The 24,621-nt window shown below is 46.8% G+C and overlaps 1 protein-coding gene across 6 annotated transcripts in view; it reads left to right on the top strand.

Annotated features, from left to right (window-relative positions):
• Window positions 1-24,621, top strand: part of ATF6 (activating transcription factor 6) — a 205,015-nt gene that overhangs the window by 168,565 nt on the left and 11,829 nt on the right. The window contains exon 17 of one of the 6 annotated variants that reach the window (XM_045048950.1): window positions 22,793-23,290. The exons of 3 other annotated variants lie outside the window; for them this stretch is intronic. In XM_045048950.1, coding sequence (XP_044904885.1) covers window positions 22,793-23,001 — 209 coding nt within the window. In that variant the 3' untranslated portion in view covers window positions 23,002-23,290. Of the gene's footprint in view, window positions 1-9,003; window positions 11,655-22,060; window positions 22,707-22,792; window positions 23,291-24,621 lie in introns of those variants that run through there. 2 more of the 6 variants (XM_023247598.2, XM_045048951.1) reach the window with 2 other exon arrangements.

The following is a 24,621-nucleotide window of genomic DNA, read 5'->3' as shown; positions in this document are numbered from 1 at the left end:
GGAACTGTGTGATCATGACCTGAGCCAAAATCAAGAGTCAGACACTCAACTGACTGAGCCACCCAGGTGCCCCGAAAGTAGAACTAGATTCTAATATAAAACTGTAACAGAAAAGAGTAGCTGTTACAGGAACCAGTATTTTTTGGTTTTTTACCATGGGCCCAGCATTGCACTGAGTGCTTTATCACCCTAAAATGTAGGAGTTCTTACTCCTGTTACCTGTGTGGAGAAACAGAGGCTTGAAGAGGCTGGGTCGCACTAAGAAATTGGAATGCCAGTGCACCTTATTTTCTTAATTGCTATTCATATTTTATTTTGTATCTTCATATCACACTATCATGTTTTGTAGAACGATGTTATCTTACAGCTGCGTTCTTCATTCATTGATAATCCCGAAATTTTTCTCGGGTGTATTGGAACCTAGTCGTTCATTTCTGCTCTTGGAGCTTTCCCTCTTTGAAACTGGATTTCTTAGTTTCTGACCAAATCTTTCCACTAATACAACCTTTTGATTTTTTTCCTGCCCCCTCCAAATTGGCTCTTTCAAACTAACTTTAATATTTGTCAGTGTTTAAAAAATATTATGAAGGTCAACTTGCTGTTACAAAGTAATTAAATGTATATTTTAGGCATTGTAAATGTCTTTCAGATTTTAGCCACTGTCAAGAATTTAACTGGTCTCCTTCTCCTTTAAAATGTGGTCCAATGGATTAGTTATAAATTGCTGTGTAACAAATTACCCCAAAACGTAATTGCTTAAAACCACATTCACTGTTTCCCAGTTCCTGTGGGTCAGGAATCCAGGTGTTAGCTGGGTGCCTCCGGCCCCAGGTCTCTCACGAGGCCACTGTGAAGCCACCAGCTGGGGCTGCAGGCCCATTCTGAAGGCTCGGTTTGGGGAAGATCCATGTCCAAGTTTACTCACATCATTACCGTTGGGTTTCAGTTCCTTATGAGCTGTTGGACTGAGTGCTGTGCTTTCTCACTAGCTGCTGGCCAAAGGCCTCCCCCAGTTCCTTGCCACATGAGCCTCTCGTAGGACGGCTCACAACATGGCATCCGGCTTCTCTCAGAATGAGCAGACAGGAGAGTGCTCCCAATAGAAGCCACAGTCTCTCTCTCTCTCTTTTTTTTTATGTTTATTTTTGAGAGAGAACACAAGCGGGAGAGGGAGAGAGAGAGAGAGAGAGAGAGACATAAAATCCGAGCTGTTAGCACAGAGCCCAACATGGGGCTTGAACCCACAAGCTGTGAGATCATGACCCCAGAACGGAAGTCAGACGCTTAAATGACTGAGCCACCCAAGCGCCCCAGCCACAGTCTCTTTGTAACGTAATCTCAGAGTTGATAACCCATCAACTTTTATCCTTTTTCAGTCACTGGAAGCAAGTCACTAACTACAGTCCACACTCAACAGAAGGGTGCCAAGGGTATCAATACTGGGATGCAGGGCCCACGGAGGTTGACGTTAGAGGCTGCCTGTCACATGCAGTGAATGTGTCGTTCAGTCGTGAAGTATCCGCGAGTCATGGCGTGCTTAGAAAACTGGCATATGTAACTCCATCATGCAAACAAGTGATAATTTTCAGATAGTATGTATTGGAAGTTGTCTCCATCCTAAAATGTGTGTGTGTATTTAAAAGTATCTTAATTGTAAATACTTGCTACTCATTCACTTTATTGAGACAGCGTTCGAGTCCTGGGACAAAATCAGGAGAGAAATTTTTATGTGTAACTTCATTTTTTTTTTTTTCCTTGACTTAGAAAGATGGACGTTGGTCAGTTTCAGTAATGAAAGACTTTGGCCGGTGTAAGAGGATTTCCGTTTGAACATGTTGGGCGTGCCCAAGAATATTTTTCTTCCTCCTAAACCTTACTGTAAACTTCAGGCCTCATCTGACAAAATGAGTAGTTCAGACTGGACTTTAATAATTCATTTGTTCAACAGGGCTTTACTGAGTTACTCTTACAAGTCAATTATGAGTTGCACCTGCAATTAAAGTCCACACTCCTCCTTCGGCCTCCATAGCTCAGTTGATCTCTGTCCGTCTCTCCAACTTCCTTTCCAGTATCACCACCACCCCACCCGCCTTGTTCTTTCCACCAAGAGCCCACAGTTCTTCTTGCGCTTCTTTGCCCTGGCTGCTCATTTATGCCTCAGGCCTTTCCATCTTTCTGGAAACCTCTTACTCCAGATGATCACATGGCTCACTGCTTTACTTCATTTCCTTCTCTGGTCCCTCATCGCTGCCACAAGGAGGCATCCGTTCACCACTCTTCGCGATGTAGTGAGGACCATCAAAGGCCAAGGACACGGTAACAATGATGTTCGAGAAAGATTATTCTGCTGGCAGTGTGCAAAATGACTTGTATGTAGGGGCGCCTAGACGGCTCAGTGGGTTAAGCGTCCAACTTCGGCTCAGGTAGTGATCTCACAGCTCGTGAGTTCGAGCCCCACGTCAGGCTCTAGGCCGACAGCTCGGAGCCTGGAGCCTGCTTCGGATTCTGTGTCTCCCTCTCTCTCTGCCCTCCCCCCACCTCCACTCACGCTCTGTCTCTCTCTCCCTCAAGAATAAATAAACATTTAAAAAAATGTTTTAAATGACTTGTATGTACACAGAGGTTGGACTGAATGTGCATGAGCAGAGACAACAGTTAGGAACTTTCACACTCACGCAGGTGTCCATCGATAATGGTCTGATGTGGAAGAAAGGACTGTGTATTCTTTTTTTTTTTAATGTTTATTTTTGAGAGAGAGAGAGAGAGAGGGAGAGACAGAGCATGAGCATGGGAGGGGCAGAGAGAGGGAGATACAGAATCCAAAGCAGGCTCCACGCTCCAAGCTGTCGGCATGGAGCCTGATGTGGGGCTTGAACTCATGAACTGCGAGCTTATGACCTGAGTCAAAGTCAGGTGGTCAACCGACTGAGCCACCCGGGCGCCCCAAGGACTGTGTGTTCTTACGCAGAACAGAATATACTCCAGAAAATGGCAAGTAGTGCTCCAAAACCACATTACTTTTTCTTGACCATTTAATTGACCTCATTTTTTTTTGATGTTTATTAATTTTTGAGAGACAGAGACAGAGCGGGGGAGGGGCAGAGAGAGAGGGAGACGCAGAATCGGAAACAGGCTCCAGGCTCCGAGCTGTCAGCCCAGAGGCCGACCCTGGGCTCGAACTCCCGAACAGTGACATCATGACCTGAGCCGCAGTTGGACGCTTAGCCCACTGAGCCAACTGACCTCATTTTTAAAGGATCCTGTTTAGCTCTTTGCGTACAATTTTATCCATTTTATTGCCTCTGCCTCAGAGACTTGTTCATGAGAAATGCTTCCCTCCTGAACACAGATGTCTTGCTGAACATGTGGGATGTCCATGGTTACTCTGATTATGTCTGTTTAGCGCAGGGGAGATAGCTGAGCTTAAATGGAAAACATCTGCTATTAGCCTTTCTGTTTACCTGTCATAGGGAACGTACGGGGTCAGTCTTCCCCGAACCGGCGGTCCAGTTATCTTTGTCTTTTCAGTGAGATTGCAGACCACTCTTTCTGCTTCTACGCTTGTGTCGAGAACCCCGTGAATTTTTCAGAATTCACGTCAAGCGGTCATGGCTCCTGAGCACGCTGTTGGCTGGCCCCCACCCCCACCCCCCGGTCACTATCTATAGCCTACCAAAAACCCACGTACCCTTTGAGACCATTGTCATTGCAGGCATGCTGGTTCTTGTGTTTTCTGGACTATATATAAAGTTTCTTTGCACATATTTCTTTGTCACCCATCTGTGCCAAGGACGTTTTGGAGACCGCAAGAGACGTTATTGTGGGTAAGTAGGCCCTTTACCAGAGCCACTGCACAACCCAGCCCCTGGTGAAGCTGGATAAAAACAGGAAGTGCCAGAGAAGGAGCAGGGAGTTCTTTATCGGGAGTGAAGACCACCAGGCCGGAGGGGCTGTGCTGGGAGGAGGGAGCTCTTCACAGGGGCGCACGTGGGTGTGCTCTCGCGCCCGAGGCTCCCTCAGCCCGTAGACGTTTCCCGGTGGTGTTGGCAACAGCGTCTGCTGGGCATGCCACAGACTTTCCCAGAGGCCTTTTCAAGGAAGCTTACGGCCAACACCCTCTGTGTAAAGGCCCATGACTCTCGGGAGCGTGGGCTCTACTGGAGGTTTTTTCCGAGGGAGCTATGATTTGGCGGTTTCTCTACTTCCAAGCTCCCTTCTAATTGTTTTTCCCCTTGTTCTTAAGCGCAGTGATTTATTTTTTTTTCCCCCTGTATTTTTCACATGCTTGTGGAAAGAACAGATATGTTTCCATGGCACTTAGCGTGTTGTAAACTGCATCGTTTTCCAGGCGGTGAGCTCAGTCTACTTAAGCCCGTGTTCCTCAGGTAGCCCGTGTGTTCCGAGGGGCGGGGGAGGAGTCGGGACCAGCTTTCGCCTTCCCTGCTCTCCTCCTGGGGCATCGCCCACCGCGCCGCCCACTCCCAGGAAGTTTCCTCCCCGAAACACCGTTACTTCTCTCCTTACCCTCGTTCCGGTTGACCCTCTATTACAGGTGGAGAGAATCCGACTCTGCCGAGAAATCTGACCATGTTCTGCTCCTCCTTGAGCTACACGATTTGTTCACCGTCCCGCTTTGGTCTCTTCCTAGCACCACCCCTGTGTGCAACTCTGGTTTTGTTCTCATTTCTCCGCTGTATACAAGTGCCGTGAGGGCAGGAACTTCGATTTTCTTGTCGCTCTACCTCTGGCCCCTGAGATGGTGCCTGAGATGTGTCAGGTGCTTGATATTTCCTGGATGTTTGGCCGCTTCTTCGTATTTCACCGTGGTGTGTAAGCCGCCAGAGACCCAGCAGCCCGCCGCAGATGACGTAGGAATTCAGGGTTCGGGGAAGGACCACACGTGCGGAGTAGAGATGGGCGGACTGTCTTTTGTCCTCTGCCATCTAAATGGCGGCCCCAAGCGATCTTGGATTTGGACATCCAAGTCCCTTCTCGCCTCTCTAGCCCCACGCTCCCCCTTTCCATCTCACACTCTATACTTCAGCGACACCTTGCACAGAACGTTGCCCCATGACTTCATGTATTTGCTAATGCTTATCCATCCCTCTCTAGAATTTCCGCCACCTCAGACCAGGCTGAAGAAGCCTTCAGAGCTCAGCTCAAGTGTCACCTCCTTCAGAAAAGCCCGCCTCCCCAGGCAAGGGAAGGCCCCTCTCTCTTTGTTCTCATTACGCCACACGCATACCCGTATCACACTTATGCCACTGCCACCGCGTTTTATCTGTTTACATAGCTGGCTCCCGAACCGCATGGCAGACGCCTTGATCGGGGGCCAGGTCTTACTCATCTCTGTTTCTGCAGCACCCAGCACAGTGCCCAACACATAACAGCTGCTAAGTAAATATTTATGTAATTGAATCATATTGATCATATGAACAAACTCCCACTGGGAGAACATCAGCCCTGCCTTATGTATCTGAAAAAAGCCCTTGTGTAGTACAGTCTATTAATTGAGAGCTGCCGTGCTATACATAGGAAGTTGGGTATTTTAGTCCCTGCTTAGAAAATAAAGGTTAAATTGAGCATATTCATAGTTCTGTTGAGATTACATCGTGGCTGTTAGTGCGAAAACAGGTAGTGACTACAGTGTGCGGTTGTTTGGGATTTGCGATGGCCAGCTGCAGTCTAGGGGCTTTCTGCGTCTCGTGGTGTTTTGACTAGATGAGCTAATAGTGTAAAAGTAACAAGTCACTGTTGCTCCGTGGAAGAGGGTGGCTGGCAGACCTTCTCTGCTTTCAAGTCTTGCTCTAAAAAAAAAAAAAAAAAAAAAAAAAAAAAAAAATCCCAAGAAAGGCAGATTCTTTCAAGAAGGTTTATGGCCTGCATTTTCTAAGCCTTCAGCCTGGCTCTCCTCAAGATTAGCGGCGACCCGCATAAACGACGTGGTGGTTCCACTTGTGTTACTCAGGACGGGCCCCCAGATGTTCACTGAAGAACCCCAGAGGGAAGAGGTGTCACAGATCCTGCTGAGAAGTACTGAGTTACAAGAAGCCGGTTGGGATAACTTCTCCTCGAAATGAAAGAGAGATAGGAAACTTGCCAGGTTTTCTAGCACTTTCTTAGCACTAAAAAAGGACTTAAAGAAGCTCTTAATACTTGCCAGGTTTTCCTTTCTGGAACCATTTCTGCTATGTGATAGAGAGCCGCTGCTCCGAAATCTGTTTGGTTTTGTTTCCTCTCCCCTCCCCTCCCCTCCCCTCCCCTCCCCTCCCCTCCCCTCCCCTCCCCTCCCCTCCCCTCCCCTCCCCTCCCCTCCCCTCCCCTCCCCTCCCCTCCCCTCCCCTTTCCTTTCCATACACTAAATCATCGAACTCAAAAGACAGGACGATGTTTTCAAGATAAACAGATAAATCCCACATTGTTTCCAATGCAACAGCTTCCTCTGGACTCTTTCTTTCGCTGTCTCCATAGGGTAAGGCTCAGCCACACTTGTATTAACAGTGGAAACAGGCTGAAGCAAATCCTTCCTATGGCGGTGTCACAAGCATTAACTCAACTGTCACACCACCGCAGCCACTGTCACCTCCATCCATGGCAGAGACGGAGAAGATGAGACCGCGAAGCAGTGGGAGGTCAAGGCTAGACGCCAGGGTCGCTGATTGCTAGGGCTCTTCTGTGCTCTGGACCTTGTGTTTCTTGGTCCCCGGAGAGGCGCGTGTTACCTGCCACGTCAGGCGCGTGACCTAAGCTTTGCTCTCCCAGCCACCCTGCCGGTCAGGTGTTACCCTTCCTGTTCCTGATGAAGTCACAAAAGCCTGCTTTGCTTGCTGGCTTCTGATCAGGAGAGCTGGCCTCCAGGCCCCTGTCCGTGATCCCGAAGCCCTCTCCACCTCTCCACGTGCCACACCGACTCCACACAGCCACCGTGCGTTACATTTGCTGTCACTCGGTAGCCTGGCCGTCCTCCACAGACACCCTCGCGTTCCCCCCTTAAGAACTTTGGAAGTAGGAGCGGTTATCCTACCCTTTGTGGCAGACAAGACGCTGGACCCGACGCTCTTGTTAAAACCGTCGATTCCCGGCGCTCCCGCTTGACCCCTCCAGCTGCGTCCGTCTAACTAGAGTGAAGGCCCAGACCTCGTGCGGCCTGTAAGGCGTCTGGTGCCCTGGTTCCTCCCCCGACTCGTTCTCCTTCTCTCCCTTCACTGTCTCTGCCCAGGCGCGCCGGCCTCCTCGCTGGGCCGCAGATACTCAGGGCCTTGACTCTGGCTGTCCCCTGGGGCCTGAAGTGCCCTTTCCCCGGGTGCCTGCAGGACCGGCCCCCTCGGTTCTGTCAGGGCTTGACCAGAAAGTTCTCTTTTCCCAGAAATCATCTTTCCAGTCACTTGTTCCAGACCGTGCCTTACTTTCGATCCTGGTCTTCGTCACTTTCAAGCATTCTGTGTACTTGTCTTGTTCACCATCTGCCTCCTGCCCCCTGGGACAGAGACGCCCTTGTCTGTCTAATTCACGTCTCAGCTGCAGAACAAGGTGGGCGTGTGGTAGGCACTCGGTGCGTATTTGGCAAATGAAAACAAATTAGCAAACGAACGATCAGGGGTGCCTGGTTGGCTCAATCAGAGGGTCGTGTGCATCTTGATCTTGGCGTTGTGAGTTCGAGCCCCGCACTGGGTATAGAGTTACTTAAATGAATAAGTAAATCTTTGGAAAAAAAAAAAAAGAAAGAAATTGAAAGATTCAGAGAGGTAAATTTTTTTTTCCCAAGGTGAATGTTTCCCCCAGAAAATGATGTGGCCCCAGAAGTGCCAGAGCTTGAACTGACACTGGTCTCCTGACCCACACGGTCCATGCTCTTTGAGCGTGGAGCCCAGCGAGGTCAAAATCGGGAAAAAGTTGCAAGTAGTGTTACCAGGAAAACCCAGTTAGTTATGAACACTTTTTATATAATATGCACTTTCTAAACAATTGTTGCATCAGTTAGCGTATCACCCTCACTCGGGCTGGGATGGAGAGCAGCCTTCCTTTGGACCGTCTCCAGGCAGCAGGAATAAGGAAGTCACAGGACTTCATGCCAACATACTTATTTCTGGGCCTTCTGAGTCTGAGCCTCTAAAATGATGAGCTGTGTCATTTCAGAGTCCCTTGCAGCTCTGACTTATCTCGACTAAATCACAGAAGTGGACGAGATGCCGTTGTCTCTTGCATTTGCCCAATTCCACGCACACAAGGTACGCACAGTTGGTTCAGGAGATGAACTGGGGTTGTGCCTTCCTGCAGCTCCTCCTTTCTCATAGATGGTCCACACCCATGTGCTCGGTGTCTTTATGTTTGTGCAAAACGTAGGCTTTTCGGCTCACCGTGTTGCGTCGTGGGATCATCTCGTGCATCGTCTGTTGCGGGAAGACTACAACTGCTGCCTCTGCAGCGTTTCCCAAGAGGCAAACAGACCAGAAGGCCAGGCCACGTAAGGCCAGGGAACTAAGTCAGAACAGTGACACGTGGGTCCGCAAAGGATGCCTGTCAGCGGCAGAGCCCCGCCCCCACCATTCTGAATCAAGGACATGCACACGAGTTGTCAGACCTAAAAAGAAGTGCAGTAAGTCAGGCCATCGTTGTCCAGCTGTGTAGACAGTTTTGGCAGAGAGGCTTAAATGCAGCATTTAGCACTGTATCTCAGCCTGGTTCATTTCCCTGTTAAAAATTTCCGGGGCGCCTGGGTGGCGCAGTCGGTTAAGCGTCCGACTTCAGCCAGGTCACGATCTCGCGGTCCGTGAGTTCGAGCCCCGCGTCAGGCTCTGGGCTGATGGCTCGGAGCCTGGAGCCTGTTTCCGATTCTGTGTCTCCCTCTCTCTCTGCCCCTCCCCCGTTCATGCTCTGTGTCTCTCTGTCCGAAAAATAAATAAACGTTGAAAAAAAAAATTTAAAAATAAATAAATAAATAAATAAATAAATAAATAAATAAATAAATAGAAAAGTTTAAAAAAAAAAAAATTTCCTCCACAGAGAGAAAATGCAGTTCTTTGGAGGTGGTGTCCACATCCTTACGAGCAGGAGTGAGATTTCCAAGCTCCTTCACAAATATGAGTTATTAAAATGCGCGGTTTGAGGCTGGTGAGTCCCACTCCTGTTATATTGCTGCACAGTGGTTTATAACAACGTGAGCCTGCACGCCGTCGCGGGATAGAACACGTCAGACAAAGTTTGAGACAATGAGAGTGGCAGGTGAATTACTGAACTTGGGATTTGGTCAGTAACTGGACCAAAACTTCTATCTGAAAACAAACTAAAAGAACACACCCGCATCTTCAGTCACCTTTCTCTTACTCCATTTTCTCCGAAAGGAATGTATCTCTTCCTTCTTCTCCCCAAGCACCTCCGTATCTGCACTCGGTTAAAGGCAGCTCTATTAATTTCTTTGCTCAAACTGAAGTGTCTTTGATCGATCGTAACCGTTACGCCTGTCGCTGTACCCGCTAGTGTCTGGATTTCACAAATAGGTCTTGCGGTTTCCAAAACACCGTCTATATTTACTCCTGAGTGACTTTTCACAGGGAGAAATTATCATCGATCCTTCACAACAGAACTACAGACGGGACAGATTTGCCCTTTGTTAATTTCTGTTACACTTGGGCACGCTGTTGCTTTGTCTTCTAATTTTTCCACACCCCAGTTTTCTGATTGTAAACTCCTTACAGACAGAAAGAATCCATGCTACTTCTGTGAACGATGGCAGGTGACCGGGAACTTGGCTAGACACGTCTGCGAAAGCAGTCCCTGCCCCGAGTCCACCCCGGGTCTGCTGAGCCCTCAGCCACTTGCTTCTGTGAGCACATTTCCTGTGTCTCCCACCCAAGTATTTCCAGAAGATGCTACCGGGTGCCTGCCTTCAAACCTACAGCCTTTCTCGTCCAGGAGTAAATGCTGGGAAGAACCTCCCGCCTTTTCCCCCTGGTGCTAACGCTTCTGTGAGGCAACTGCGGGTCCTCTAAAAAGATGATGTTTTGGCTCTATCAGTGACACCTATTAGCTGTTCATGAGAGAGCATGAGAAATTCTCTGGAGTTCAAAACACCAAAATGACATCCTTGGTAAAAAAATCTCTTTATGATTTGAGTATCGTGGTTAAGAGCAGGAATCTCTGGGACTTTGGCCTCGAAGCTGTTCTCAGAGCGCGTTGTATACATTCCACGAGGGCCTTGGGGGACGGAGCAGGCTTAGGTTGGAGTTTCCAGCCCGCTTTGTCATCGTCACAGCTGAGCGGAGTGCTGGAATGTGACATTTAGTCAGTTGTGCCCATTCCTCATCCAGTATTTATCATTTTCCCGTGTGGCAGCTCTTGTGTTAAAAAAACAAACACCTGCTTTGATTTTGCGAGGTTAGTTTGTAAAACACTTGAGAGGAAGAAACTCCTCTCCGCTGGACTTCACCCCCGGGTTTCACCCCTCACTCTCTGCTCCTGCTTGTTCCTCAGCAAGTCGGATGGCATTTACTGACCGGACCATTTTATGGTTAATTCACCTTTAAACTTTCCAAAATGCCATCTGGCTTCGTGCCTGCAGAGCCAGGACTTAGGAGCCTTGTAAACATGACTGCTGCCCTTTTCCAAAAGAATAGAAGCCACAGAGAGACACACACAGAGAGAGAGAGAGAGAGAGAGAGAGAGAGCGCGAGCGAGCTAGAGAGAGAATGGCTTCCCTGCTAAAAAGAAAAGTTACTTTTTATGGCTCAGAGCGTAATCGTGTAACTACAGCAAGCGATGGCTTGTCTGTGTCTCACTTTATAATAATTCAAAATCATGATAAATTCTTGGAGAAGGTGCATTTGTTCTAAGATCCCTAAGTCGTGCTGTTTGCAGACGTATGTGATACTGGTGTCAGAATCCACTGAACGGAAAAATCCCTCGATGTGTAGAGTAATATGTTCCGAACGACTCTGTGTTATGAAGTCAAAAACACTCCACAGTCGTTAAGCTGTTTCTTTTGAGTATCTGAACAAGGGTAACAGCCCGTGCCTTCCTCACTCCGTCGGTTGGGGACTTGAGTTCATAGCAGAGCAGAGCCTTAATTGATCTTGGTGGCGACCTTCCAAGCTCTTCAGGCACATATCCTCCTTCTTCTGTAGATAATGTAGAGATCCTTCCTCGCTTGTTAGGCGGCTTCTCTAGATTGGTGTCTCACCCTAGCAAAAGGGAGCGTCCTTCCTTCCATCTTTTCCAGAATATTTTCTCATTACTCCATCTGCAAGAGTAAGGCGGACATTGAAAATGCCCAGGTGAGCGTCAGCCACCTGTCAGGCACTCATCAGTCACTTCTCTTCTGTGATCGTATTTCTGTGGGGCTCGAACCCACGAACCGTGAGATCATGACCTGAGCCGGAGTCGGACACTTAACCGACTGAGCCACCCAGACGCCCTATGATTTCTTAAAATCCTATTTGTTATCAAAGACCTGTGTCTAAAAAACAATTCTTTTCTATTCTTTGAAATAATAAAATCTTAAATGACTCAACATCCAGGTTTCAGCTAAGAGTGAGATTGAATCAGCAGCCTCAGATTCTCCACATCCATTTAGCCTTACCTATTGTTAACCAAACTTGCCTGCGAGCCGGGCTGCATGTTGCAAAACTTAGAGCAATAAGACTATTTATAAATCCAAACACCTTTATGAAGACCTGTTTCCTTGGTTTCACTTATGTAAGCCCACAAAACTATCAGTTGCAAGTAACTGAGGGTAGCAAACACAAGTGTTTTCAAATGCCTAGACTTTTTTGAACGTTATGTGATTGAAAAGCAGCCAAGTTTAATGCCGACTGAGAACTGCTGACATTTCTGCAGAGAAAGTGACACCCGGAATGGCAAATAACGTTCTGGACACCAACCTGCGAGCTCGATCTCCGCCCCTCCTGCCTCCACTCCTGCCCCCCCCTTTTTTTTTTTCAGGGGGAGGGACTCCTCTACTTAATCCAGATCTGTAGGACAGGAGTCCATTTGATGAATAAAAGGTACGCTAGGCTTTTAATAGGCTGGGAGGCATTTGGTAGTCTCAGACCTCATTACCCTTGGAAGGTTCCTTTATGCTCTAAAACGCTTATTCAGGGATTCCCTTTAGAACCTGAATCTGACGAACACAATGGGCACAGAATTACTGCAAAAATAATATTGCAGAGAAAGCTATGTCAGTGCCCCGAGAAGAAGGTGTAATTCCCAGACATTGATTTTAAGTGCGATTCAAGAGCCACGGTGTTTCAGAGGAAAGAGTGCTTTCTGACCCAGTAGCAGCAAAGGCAGAGGTTTGGTCTTTAATCTGCCTGCAGGGAACCCTGGGTGCTGGATTGTGCAGGGAGGTGCTTCTGAACATTGCTTCAGTGTTTATGGGTCTCGAATTTCAGATTGTGACACTGCAAAGCAGTCTTCTAGGCGCTAGTGCCGGTGATTTAATTCTTAGAAGCAAGAAAGTTACTGGCCATCCCTAGAGTTGGGCTCCAGATCCCAAACTAACACTCCCAACTACAACCTCAGGGCAGAGCAGGGACCAGGCCCAGTTCACTCGGCCTTCGGAATGAATTTTAACCCCCGCCCAGTCTTATGATGGGTCCCCTACCTGCAGTTCACTTGTTTTCAGTTTTTGAGGCAATAATTACAGTTACATAAGCAGATGTCTGTTTGGTAGTTCAGGAACTCAGTTTGAAGAAACGAGTAATAATTTTGTTAATCCTATCCTTTTTAATGATCTTTCAGGAGCTGTTTGAGATCAGTGAACCAGAACTCTTCTGCCCATCCCATGAAAAAGCCACCCTATTTGTGGGCAGAATTCTCAGGGAAAGAGTAGGCAGGCCCAGAGAAAAGCAAGTCTAATACCATCCATCTCCGAACAATTGTGGAATGAGCCAGGTTTCCTGAAATTCTCCTAGGAGGCTATCAAAAGCCCCAGAGGATCTGAACTTGAGAAAAAAGTAGGAACTTGCCCAAATAGATAGTGTAGACCTTTGTAGCATAGGCCTCAAAATTTCCCAGGGGATCAATCTCATCTGGTCACCTTTAAGAGAGTCTTTGTTATTGTATATGAACTATATTTCAATAATAATGATAATAATAGTAATAATGAATCATTGTGGATGATTAGGAATTCAATATATAAACTAGAGGTTGAAGAGAAGTGACTGTGTTTCAGAGACGAGGTCTTAGCGGGACTGTTTTTGTGTTTGAGGACATTAGAAATCCTTTGCTGCTTAGCACCCTTTCTGGAACCTTTCTGGGATGGCACTTTCTCAGGTTGGAGCCAAGAATGGTGGAATTTTCAGGAAGCAGAGTGTTAGCTGATGACATAATTAGCAGGTATGACAGGTCAGCCTTCTTAACACTAAGGTCACTTTCTGTATTTCTCATTGTCTGCTGGGTGCCGGGCAGGTGCTGTGCCAGCTCTGGGTGTGAGTAGTGGTGAATGAAACAGACCTGCTTCCTGACTTGACCGAGCCGATGATCTAGTAGGGAAGACACACATCAGTAGACAAGAAAACAGGCCAGTGTTTAATTATGCATGTGACAGGTGCTTTGAAGAAAAAGGGCTGACATGACTCGGGGAGGTTACTTCAGTTTTGGCAGTAAGGAAAGGCCTTTCGGAGGAAATTCACTTGCGTGATATTTTACCCAGTATGGTTTTTTTTATTAAAGGATAACTGGCATACAATATCCTATTAGTTTCAGGTGTATATCGCAGTGATTTGGTATTTTTATACAAAATGATCCCCACAAAGCTAATTACAGTATTGTTGGCTATATTCCTCATGCTGTACATTACATCTTGACTTATTATAAGTGTAAGTTTGTGCCTCTTAATCCCCCTTCACCTATTTTGCCTGGCCAGCCCCCCCCCCCATCCCTCTCTCTTTTGTTAACCAACATTTACAAACACACCAACAGTTTGTTTTGTATTATCTACGAGTCTTTTTCTGTTTTGTTTTCTTTGTCCTTTGTTCATTTGTTTCTTAGATTCCACACATAAGTGAAATCATACAGTGTTTGTCTTTCTTGGTCTTATTTCACCAAACACAGTACCCTCAAAGTCCATCCATTTGTCTCAGATGGTAGGATTTCATACTCTTTTATGGCTAATACTTCATTGTGTATAGGTACCACACCTTCATTATCCATTTATCTGTTGATGGGCAGTTACATATCTTGGCTATTGTAAATAATGCTGCAGTGAACATATAGGCACATATATCTGTTCAGATTTGTGTGTTTGTTTTCTTCAAATACTCAAAAATGGAATTGTTGGATCATGTGACAGTTCTGTTTTTAATTTTTTGAGGAACCTCTATACTGTTTTCCATAGTGGTTGCACCAATTTACATTCCCACCAGCAGTGTATAAAGATTCCCTTTTCTTCATATCCTTGCCAAAAATTGTTACGTTTTGTCTTTTTGATAGTAGCCAGCCTGACAAGTAGGAGGTGATATCTCACTATGGTTTTGATTCGCATTTCCGTAATGATTAGTGATGTTGAGCATCTTTTCATGTGTCTGTTGGCCATCTGGATGTCTTCTTTGGAAAAAATGTCTCTTCAAGTCCTCTGCCCATTTTTTAATCGGGTTGTTTATTTTGTTCACATTAACTTGTGTAAGTTTTTTATATATTTTGGATATTAAGCCCTTATCAGGTGTCTGATTTGAAAATATTTTCTCCCATTCAGTAGGTTGCCTTTTCGCTTTGCCAGTGGTTTCCTTCATTGTGCAAAAGCTTTTTTAGTTTGATGTAATCTCTTCTCTTTCTTTTAGCTTTCATTGCCCTTGCCTGAGGAGACTCATCCCAAAAAATATTCCTAAGACCATGTCAGAGAGCTTACTGCCTATGTTTCCTATAGGGGGTTTATGGTCTCAGATTTTACATTCAAGTCTTTAAACCATTTTCAATTTATTTTGGGGCATGGTGTAAGACAGAGGTCCGGTTTTATTCTTTTGCATGTGGCTATCCAGTTTTCCCAACACTATTTATTAAAGAGACTGTCTTTTTGCCATTGTATATTCTTGGCTTCTTTATCATAGATTAATTGGCCATTTATCCATGGATTTATTTCTGGGCTCCCTATTCTATTTCATTGATCTGTGTGTCTGTTTTATACCAGTACCATACTGTTTTGATTACTGTAGCTTTGTAGTATAGTTTGAAATCAGACAGCATGACACATCCAGCTTTGTTCTTCTTTCTCAAGATTGCTTTGGCTATTTGGGTCTTTAATGGTTTTATACAAATCTTCAGATTCTTTGTTCTGTTTCTCTGAAAAATGCCATTGGTATCTTAATGGAGATTGCATTGAATCTGTAGATTGCTTTACTTAGTGTGGACGTTTTAACTGTTAATTCTTCCAGTCCATGAGCAAGGTATATCCTTCCATTTATTTGTCTTCAGTTTCTTTAGTCTGTGTCCTATAGTTTTCAGAGTACAGGGTTTTACCTCCTTAGTTTACATTTATTCCTAGGTGTTTTATTCTTCTTGATGTAATTGTAAGTGGGATTGTTTTCTTAATTTTTTTCTGATAGTTTGTTATTAGCATATAGAAACGCAACCAACTTAATTTTGTATCCTGCAACTTTACCGAATTCATTAATTCTAATAGATTTTTGGTAGAATCTTTAGAGTTTTCTATATGTAATATTGTCATCTGCAGATAGTGACAGTTCTGCTTCTTTCCAACTTGGATTGCCTTTTATTTCCTTTTCTTGCCTAATTGCTGTGGCTAGGACTTCTAGTACTATGTTGAATAAAAGTGGTGAGAGTGGGCATCCCTGTCTTCTTCCTGATCTTTGAGGAAAAGCTTTAGCTTTGCCCCATTGAGTGAGTGATGCTAGCTGATGGTGTGTTGTATATGACCTTTATTATGTTTAGATATGCTCTTTCTATACCTGCTTTGTTGAGTGTTTTAATGCATCTATTGAGATACGATTTTTACCTTCAATTTTGTTAATGTGGTGTATCATGTTGATTGAGTCATGGATGTTGAACCATCCTTGCATCCCTGGAATAAATCCCACTTGATTGTGGCATGTGATCATTTTAACATATTATTGGATTCAGTTTGCTAATATTTTGTTGAGAATTTTTACGTCAATGTTCATCAGGGATATTGGCCTGTAATATTCTTTTCTTATGTTGCTTTTGTCTGGTTTTTGGCATCAAGGTAATGCTGGCCTCGTAAAATGAGTTTAGAAATGTTTCTTCCTCCTCAGTGTTTTGGGATAATTTGAGAAGGATAAGTACTCTTTCTTAAATGCTTGGTAGAATTCACCTGTGAAACTGTCTTCTGCTGGATTTTTGTTTGGGGAGTGTTTTTAATAAGCTGTTGATTCAATTTCATTACTTGTAATTGTTCTATTCAGGTTTTTTGTTTTTGAGAGAGAGAGAGAGAGAGAGCATGAGTAGGGGAGGGGCAGAGAGAGGGAGAGAGAGAATCTTAAGCAGGCTCCACACTCAGCGCAGAGCCTGACATGGGGCTTGATCTCATGACTGTGAGATCATGAGCTGGGCTGAAGCCAAAAGTCAGATACTTAACCAACTGAGCCACCCAGGCATCCCAAACTCAAGAGTAGATTTTCTAAATATTCGAGATTCAGTCTTGGAAAGTTTTGTGTTTCTGGCATTATTTCTTTTAGATTTTCCAGTTTGTTGGTGTATAATTGTTCATAGGAGTTTCTTAGGATTCTCTGTATTTCTGTGGTATCAGTTGTTAACTTCTTTCGTTTCTGATTTTATTTGGGCCATCTTTTTTTCTTGATGAGTTTGACTAGAGGCTTATCAATTAGAAGAAAAAAACTTTTACATTGTTCTATTATTTTTTTAAATCTCGACTTCATTTACTTCCTCTCTCATCTTTCCTTCCTTCCACTAACTTTGGGCTTTGTTTGTTCTTTTTCTAGTTCCTTTAGGTGTGAAGTTAGATTGTTTATTTGGGATTTTTCTTGTTTCTTGAGGTATGTATGCCTGTATTGCTATGAATTTCCCTCTTAGAACTGCCTTTGCTCCATCCCATAGATTTTGGAAAGTTGTGTTTCTATTGCCTTGTGTCCCAAGGTATTTTTAAATTTTTTCTCTTTGATTTCTTCATTGATTTATTGGATATTTAGTAGCATATTTAGTCTCCACTTATTTGTAGGGTTTTTTTCTCAAGTTTTCTTATTGTAATTGATTTCTAGTTTTGTACTATTGTGGCCAGAAAATATGCTTGCTTGGTAAGATTGCAGTCTTCTTGAATTTATTGAGACTTGTTTTGGGGCTGAACATGTGATCTATCCTGGAGAATGTTCCATGTACACTTGAAAATGTTTATTCTTTTTTTAAAAAAATTTTTAAAAATTAACATTTATTCATTTTTGAGAAACAGAGAGAGAGCACTAGTGGAGTTGGGGTCCAGAGAGAAAGGGAGACACAGAATCCGAAGCAGGCTGCAGGCTCTGACCTATCAGTCTTGATCCCGACACAGGGCTCGAACTCAGGAGATCATGACCTGAGCTGAAGTCAGACACTTAACCAACTGAGCCACCAGGTGCCTCATTTTTAAGTTTTTTTAAATGTGTATTTATTTTTGAGAGAGGGAGAGGGAGAGAGAAGGAGGGCACACAAGTTGGGGAGGGACAGAGAGAGTGGGAGACACAGAATCAGAAACAGGCTCCAGGCTCTGAGCTGTCAGCTCAGAGCCTGATGCAGGGCACGAACTCAGGAACCACGAACCATGAGATCATGCATGACCTGAGTTGAAGTCAGACACTTAACTGAGTTACCCAGGCACCCCTTGAAAATGTTTATTCGGAAGGGAGGAAGGGAGGTAAGGAGGGAGGGAGGGAAGGAAATGTGTATTCTTAAGTTTTAAGTCCATTTGGTCTAATAAGGCCAATGCTTTTGTATTGATTTTTCTGTCTGGGTGATCTGTGGTTATAAGTAGGATATTAAAGTCCCCTACTATTACTGGCAGCTAGATAGGCACGGGCCAGGTGTCCCTGGGAGTGCCATGCTGGGGTTACCCTGGGAGGATGGACAGCTGGAGCTGGGGTGGCCCTAGCAGGCTGGCCCTGTTCTCACCTGAGCTATTATGATTTGATGGGGGGAGACGTAAAAAATGGCACTGGCTGGCACCTCCAGCCATGTCTCTGTGTGGTCCTTCTGTTGTTTATTGTGCAGAAGCTGTTCAACCAATCCTCAGTTCTTCCTTAGGAGGAATTGCTCTATATGTGTAGATTCAGTGTGTCCATGGGAGGACATTGAGTTCAGGGTCTTCCTATGCCGCCGTCTTGGACTGCCAATATTTTAAAGATTTTAAATATTTTAAATTCTGCTTTTGCAACACTCCAGGAAGTTGTGGAAGGGAAGAAGCCCCATTTTCTTCTGTAATCCCTCACAGTTTAAAGCACTCAGTGAATGTTGACAGTTTTGTAACCCATCATATGTTGTCCATGTTCCTTTAGAAAATGCTCCCTAGGTCTAATTGGATATGGCCTAATTATGGTCTGGGACCTAATGTTTATAAGAGTCGGTAACAGTACCTGGCCTGTAATCAGTGCTCAAATACTGGTGAATGAATGAATGGATCAATGTAGGTTACAAATTGAGTTTGGTTTCTCAGATAAAGGTACTCTCCGTGATCTGATGAAACCACAGACCTTCCCTTTTCTCCTCATGCTCGTTCTTCTTTTTTTAAATGTTTGTTTATTTATTTTGAGAGAGCATGCGTGTGTGCAAGTGGGGAAAGGTCACAGAGAGAGGGAGAGAGAACAAGCAGGCACCGTGTTATCAGTGTGGAGCCTGATGCGGGGCTCGATCTCATCAATCATGAGATTCAAGACCTGTTCATGCTCTTCCCCCCTCCTCCCTCTCCCCCCTCCTCCCCCTCCTTTTTTTAATGTTTATTTATTTTTGAGAGAGAGAGAGTGAGTGGGGGAGGGGCAGAGAGCGAGGGAGACACAGAATCCAAAGCAGGCTCCAGGGTCCAAGCTGTCAGCACAGAGCCTGACGCGGGGCTCGAACTCACAAACCATGAGATCATGACCTGAGCCAAAGTCGGATGGATGCTAAACCGACTGAGCCACCCAGGCGCCCCCATGCTCATTCTTCTTAACCCACATGTTCCCATCACTCCTTCCCCAAGAGTGATACCATTTGGTCCCATCTGTCTTTTGTCTGTAGACAACTCCCAAGTTACAGTGCTAGCCCTGTTCTCTCCGGCCCATCAGGCCTCACCTGTTTCCTATCGTTTGCTGCTCTTCTCTACTAAATGTCCTCCTGGCATCTCAGATGTGCCCGAGACTCTCCACTTGAGGGCTGCATGGCTTGCCCCTCACTTCCTGACGTTTTTACTCAGAGATCACCTTCTAGGAGAGGCGCCCTGGGCACCGTGTCTAAACCCGCATGCCCCTCCCCACCCACCACACTCGCTAACCTCCTTCCATGCTTTTGTGTTCCTCTGTAGTACTTAACATTCTGTATACTTTCCGTCTCTGCCTCCTCTCTCGTTTTATAAGAAGGAAGCTCTGTGAGGACAGGAATTTCTTTTCCTGTTTGTTCACTCCTCTGTCCTCAGTGCCTGGCACGTGGTAGGAATTCAGTAAATGTCTGTTGAATTCATGACTATTTATGTATAATGTTCAGGCGCTATATATCATATAGAAGAGGTAGTGACCAAGTCAGGTACTTGCACCAATGCATACTGTCCCTGCGAGCAATTGCTAGAAATGCAGACTGATGCCAATGTGTCCTGACAGTGATCAGATTCCAAGAGTGGTTCTGGCACCGGTGATGTGATTTTCTGAGATGAACCCTTTTTTTTAATGTATGTATTTATCTTAGAGAGAGAGAGAGAGAGAGAGAGAGAGGGAGCTGGGGGAGGGGCAGAGAGAGAGAAGCGAGAGAGAATCCCAAGCAGGCTCCATACTGTCAGTGCAGAGCTCGACACGGGGCTTGAATCCACGAACCATGAGTTCGTGATCTGAGCCCAAGTCAGACACTTAACCGACTGAGCCACCCAGGCGTCCATGAGATGAACAGTTCTCGAGTTCAGAAAGAAACAATATTCCCAGCATAGTGGGGTAGTTATAAGAATGTATTCTGAAGCCACACTACCTAGTAAACCAGTGAGGTTCTGTCTTGATTAATATAGTAGTAATAAGGGTTTTTTTTTTCAACCTATGTGAATATTGCACGAGATGTGGGACTATCCCTGTGCCTTGCAGATTGTCCAGCATCCTGACCTCTGCCCCCTGAATTCTAGTAGCTCCCCTCATTCATCATGACCACCCCAAGTAAGGGTTAATGGTTTTTGTATACGCTATTCCAGGCCCCCACTTTTTTGTGTGAAATTATTATAGATCTGAATAACTAGATAGGCTCTTTGTTATTTGACTCCCAATTGCTCAGTGCCCATAACAAGTTCTGGTTTGTCTTTTTAATTATATATATATATATATATATATATATATATTTTTTTTTTTTTTTTTTTTTTTTAAGTTTATTTTTGAGAGAGACAAAGACGGCACAAGTAGGGAAGGGCAGAGAGAGGGAGAATCCCAAGCAGGTTCCGCACTGCCAGCACAGAGCCCATTGTGGGGCTCAAACCCACGAAGCCACGAGATCATGACCTGAGCTGAAACCAAGAGTCGGACACTTGACTGAGCCCCCCCAGGTGCCCCCCAAATTCTGGTTTGTCTTACAGCTGAACATGATATTGCTCCCTCCCCCGGGTCTCCCTATCTTTGGACACTCCCAGCCCAAAGTTCTGCCCGCCCCCCCCGCCCCCCCACTGCTTTTAGTTTCTTCAGGCAGAGGGCAGACATGGGGTCGCAAGGGGTTCTTTTGCTTGTCCGAGTTCCTTACGTCTCCAGAAAGACTCTTCAAGTCGGAAGTACCTACTGTGTTTCCACCCGTAGTGTGACTGTTAGGGTCCTTGCCAGCTGAGCAGGGAGAGGTTCTAGCTGCCCCACCTTTGGAAGTGCCAGTCATTTCTTAAAGGAGCCAAAGCTCTTTTCTGTAAGTATTTTGACATGGTTCAATTAAGTAGAACATTTATATATTGGGTATGAAGAAAAAGGTCAGTGGCGGAGTTCTCGTGGAAGGTTTCTAACAAGGGGGACTTGAAATGGACCTTAGAGGGTTAATAGAATTCGGAGAGAGAATTTGGGTGAGAAAGAGCAGGAAGGGCGATTTTTCCAAATAGAGGAAAAAATACCAACAGAGATACAATGCATGGTGTGTTGGGATGGTCAAAACCAGGACTCGAGTTGAAAATTGGCGATAAGATGGACCAGGCGTAGTGGCCCCAGCTTATGGGAGTTCTTGGGAGCCGCCATGCCGTGACCTTGTGCCGCTTCACTGTTCATTGTATTCCCTTCCCTCCCCTCCTCCCCTCCCCCTGCTCCTTCCCTCCCCACTTCCTCCCCTCCCCTCCCGTGGTGTCTCCCCTTTTGGACTTCCTTCCGTGTTTTTCCTTTTGTTTGTTTTGCTTGAAGGTATCTCTTGTGGTCTGTGGATTGGCGGATTTTTATCTACTGTCCACGCAACCCTACACACCCCCACCCCACCCCCCAACCCCACTGGGTTCAGGCACAGATACCGACAGCCTGTCACTGCCTGTCACCAGCTTAGCTTACATGGAGCCAACTACCTCTTGTTAGGATTAGCGTCTGATCCCGAATAGAAATCTGTTTTATGACACATGCTTCTTTGCAAAGCATTGAAGTCTTGTGACTTCTTAAAATTAAACTTCCTGTGAAACGTCTGCATCTTTAAATTCTGTTTATGGTCAAGGTTCTGGCGTGGGCTAGCCAGCTAACCGCCTCCTTCCTGGCAGGCCGTTCTCGGTTATTGTGCGTTTACAGGCTGTTCAAAATTCCACATTGCCTGGAGTCTTTCCGCCTCCAGGGTCCAGGCACATTTGCTGCTTCCTCAACCCTTCTGAGCTTTCAGAGTCACATTTTAGCGTTCGTATCTGAAGTCCTTCATTCCTTTTCCTTTTTATGTGTCTGATGAATTTTGTATTTGAAGTATCCTTTTTTTTTTTTTCTACACCTTTTTCCTGACTCAGATCAGGGTTTCGTCTCATTCTCCTGCTCACTTCAGAAGGCCCAGGACGGAAAAGGACTTTCGTCACCTGTGCAGTAGCCACATGTTTGCTGAGAGGCGACGGAGAGCGAGCCCTTCGCCTCTCGCTCCATGCCGTTCCTTTTGGGCCAGCTTTCCCCGGACAGTCCAGGCCTTTTTTTAATGAAGTACCCCAAAACAGCTTAGCCGTCCTGTCACATATCTCAGCTCTCGGCTGTCCTGTCACAAGGCTCCTGCGCTTGACGCTCTTAGTACGAGGGCGCTGCGCGTGGACGGCGGGGACCTGGCCCGCAGTGGAGGTGCGGAGTCTGTTACTCACACTGAGGCGCGAATCGTGGGCGACAGTTGAAGACGCTGGCCTTTCAGGGACGATGAGTTGTTGACCACACTCACAGCCTTGGGGTGAAAGGTAACAGGAGCCTCACCTGCCCTTTCGAGGGGACTTTCAGAGCCTCTCCGCTGCTCCTGCAAATGTACCGTGTGAACAGACGCCCGACAGCCCAGGCGAGGGGTCCCAAGTTACCATAGGCTGTTTCCCAGTCCGTCCTCCTTTAATTAAAATAGTCAGAACCTCACCAGTAGTGGTGAGATGCAGGGGTGAGTACTGAAACGCCCAGAGAACTCTTGACTGAGTCCCACGGAGCGGATAGGAGATTACGCTGTGCCCCTCGACTGCCGTGCAGAGGTCCGGGTAACCTGGGGCTCCTCGCGGCAGGTCACTTCACGCCCGGAGACCCCAGCTCGTCACGCAGAAGGGGCTTCCCGAATCCAGCTCAAGGCATTCCCGTCCTCCCTGGTGGCCTTCCGACGGCACTCATCGTTTCCTTGCCCCAGAAGTCGCTGCTTCCAGGAAGGAGGAAAGCACCGAACCCGTCTTTATGGCGCCTAGACCATCCTTCGTCTGAGTCTCCCGGCTGGGCTTAAGATGGCAGTGCCGTTGCAGCCACGGCTGGGGACTCCCGGGTCTGGGGGCCAGGCCACAGCTTTACTTTGCCCTCAAGGCCTCTGAGCTTCTGTCACCAGGTCCTCCGTTTCTCCTCAGCACTTAAGGTATCAGGGAAATCCAGTTATCGGTGTGGACCACCGCGGGCACACGGGCTGTAGTGACTTCTGCAGGTGGCTTGGGCCACGTACGAGGGAACCTACTCCTGATCTCAAAATTGTCATCTGGATCCCACATTAATCCAGAAAAGCAGTAAAAATTAATAACGTACGTTACATGTCTCTAACACATGTGCTTTCCGTTATCGGGGCACGTATGCCCCAGCGTGCACGTGAGCATGCCTGCACCCCCCCACCCCCCGCAACACACACAGTTTTTCTGAAACGGGGAGTAACTGTGGTTCCAAAAGGAAACGACTGGTGTGACCCCTTGAAATCTGAGCCCAGCCGCACGTTCCAAATGAAATGGCTCCAAATGCACGGGCAGGTTGTCTGTCTTCCAGAGAGCCGCAGCTGCCCGAGAAGCGGGGAAAGAAAGCACTTTGGTAGGAAACGTTGGCTAACTTGCAGGCATTCGGATTTAATTCTCCGAAGATGAGCAAACGACTTCCACAAGGTGCTCATATAGGAAGATCCCGACTCCCCTCCTCCCGCACACACCTACAGCTGCCTCTGGAAAGTTTCCCTCTGCTTCTCCCCGACAAAGGGTAGAAAGACCCCATCCGGACGGGTGAGAGAAGCAGAGAGATGCAGGGGTGCCAAAACCCCGTCCCTGGCACAGCGATGCACAACAGGGAAGGAGCTCACCAGCCCGCGGCCTCTGCCCGGGAAGCAAGGGGTCGGCGCCCCACCTCAGGCCCCTCGAGTCCTGCACTGGAGAGAGAAGCCCAGAACATCCGGCTTATTAGGAAGTGAACGAGGCTGATTATCCAAAGAACCCAAAGGACTGTAGAAACCGAGGTCCCCTTTCAGAGAGCTTGCCTGCAGCCTCATTCACCCCGACCCAGTGCACAGACAGCAGCTTGACAAGTGCTTAGACTAGATGAGAAGGAAATTCACTTGCCGATCTAAAAGCAGCAGCTGGAGGGGAGACAGTCGAAACTCTCCCGGAGGAGAGGCACTGGTGAGGCCAGTTTTGCACCCGCCGCCAGCACCCCCCCCCCCCGCCCCCACCAGCACGCAGGGAGGAGACCATCCTGCTGCCTCACTGCAGCCAGAGAGTGCCTGTAGGCAGGTGCCGCGCTCCCCTCTCCCTGGCAGCTGAGCGCAGCATTGCCCCACCCCCAGCCGGTGCTCCGGCACAGGAAGGCGCCCTCCTGCTGCAGTCCTGATGCCCACAGGCGGGCTCATCTTCCGGCTGCCTTTCTGAAGCCGGCGAGCATGCCACGCCCCGTACGCTCTCCACCTGCCTAGTTGAAGCCAGCAGGTAGGCACAGTCTACACGGTGCTGCCCTTGGTTGCCTGGCCCTAGTGCCAGGGGGGCTGCCGTTCCTGAGCTCCAGGGGAAGGTAACAGTGGAGAATACAGTTCCTGGCGGGCCACCACCCCTAGAGCACTGCAGACAGCAGTCTCCCTGGGGAAAAGGCCAGCTACCCTCGAGCT

Source organism: Felis catus, chromosome F1 (genome assembly GCF_018350175.1).
Source record: "Felis catus isolate Fca126 chromosome F1, F.catus_Fca126_mat1.0, whole genome shotgun sequence".
Taxonomy (NCBI): Eukaryota; Metazoa; Chordata; class Mammalia; order Carnivora; family Felidae; genus Felis; species Felis catus.
The sequence above is the reverse complement of the archived record's forward strand: the minus strand, read 5'-3'. Positions and strand labels throughout refer to the sequence as shown.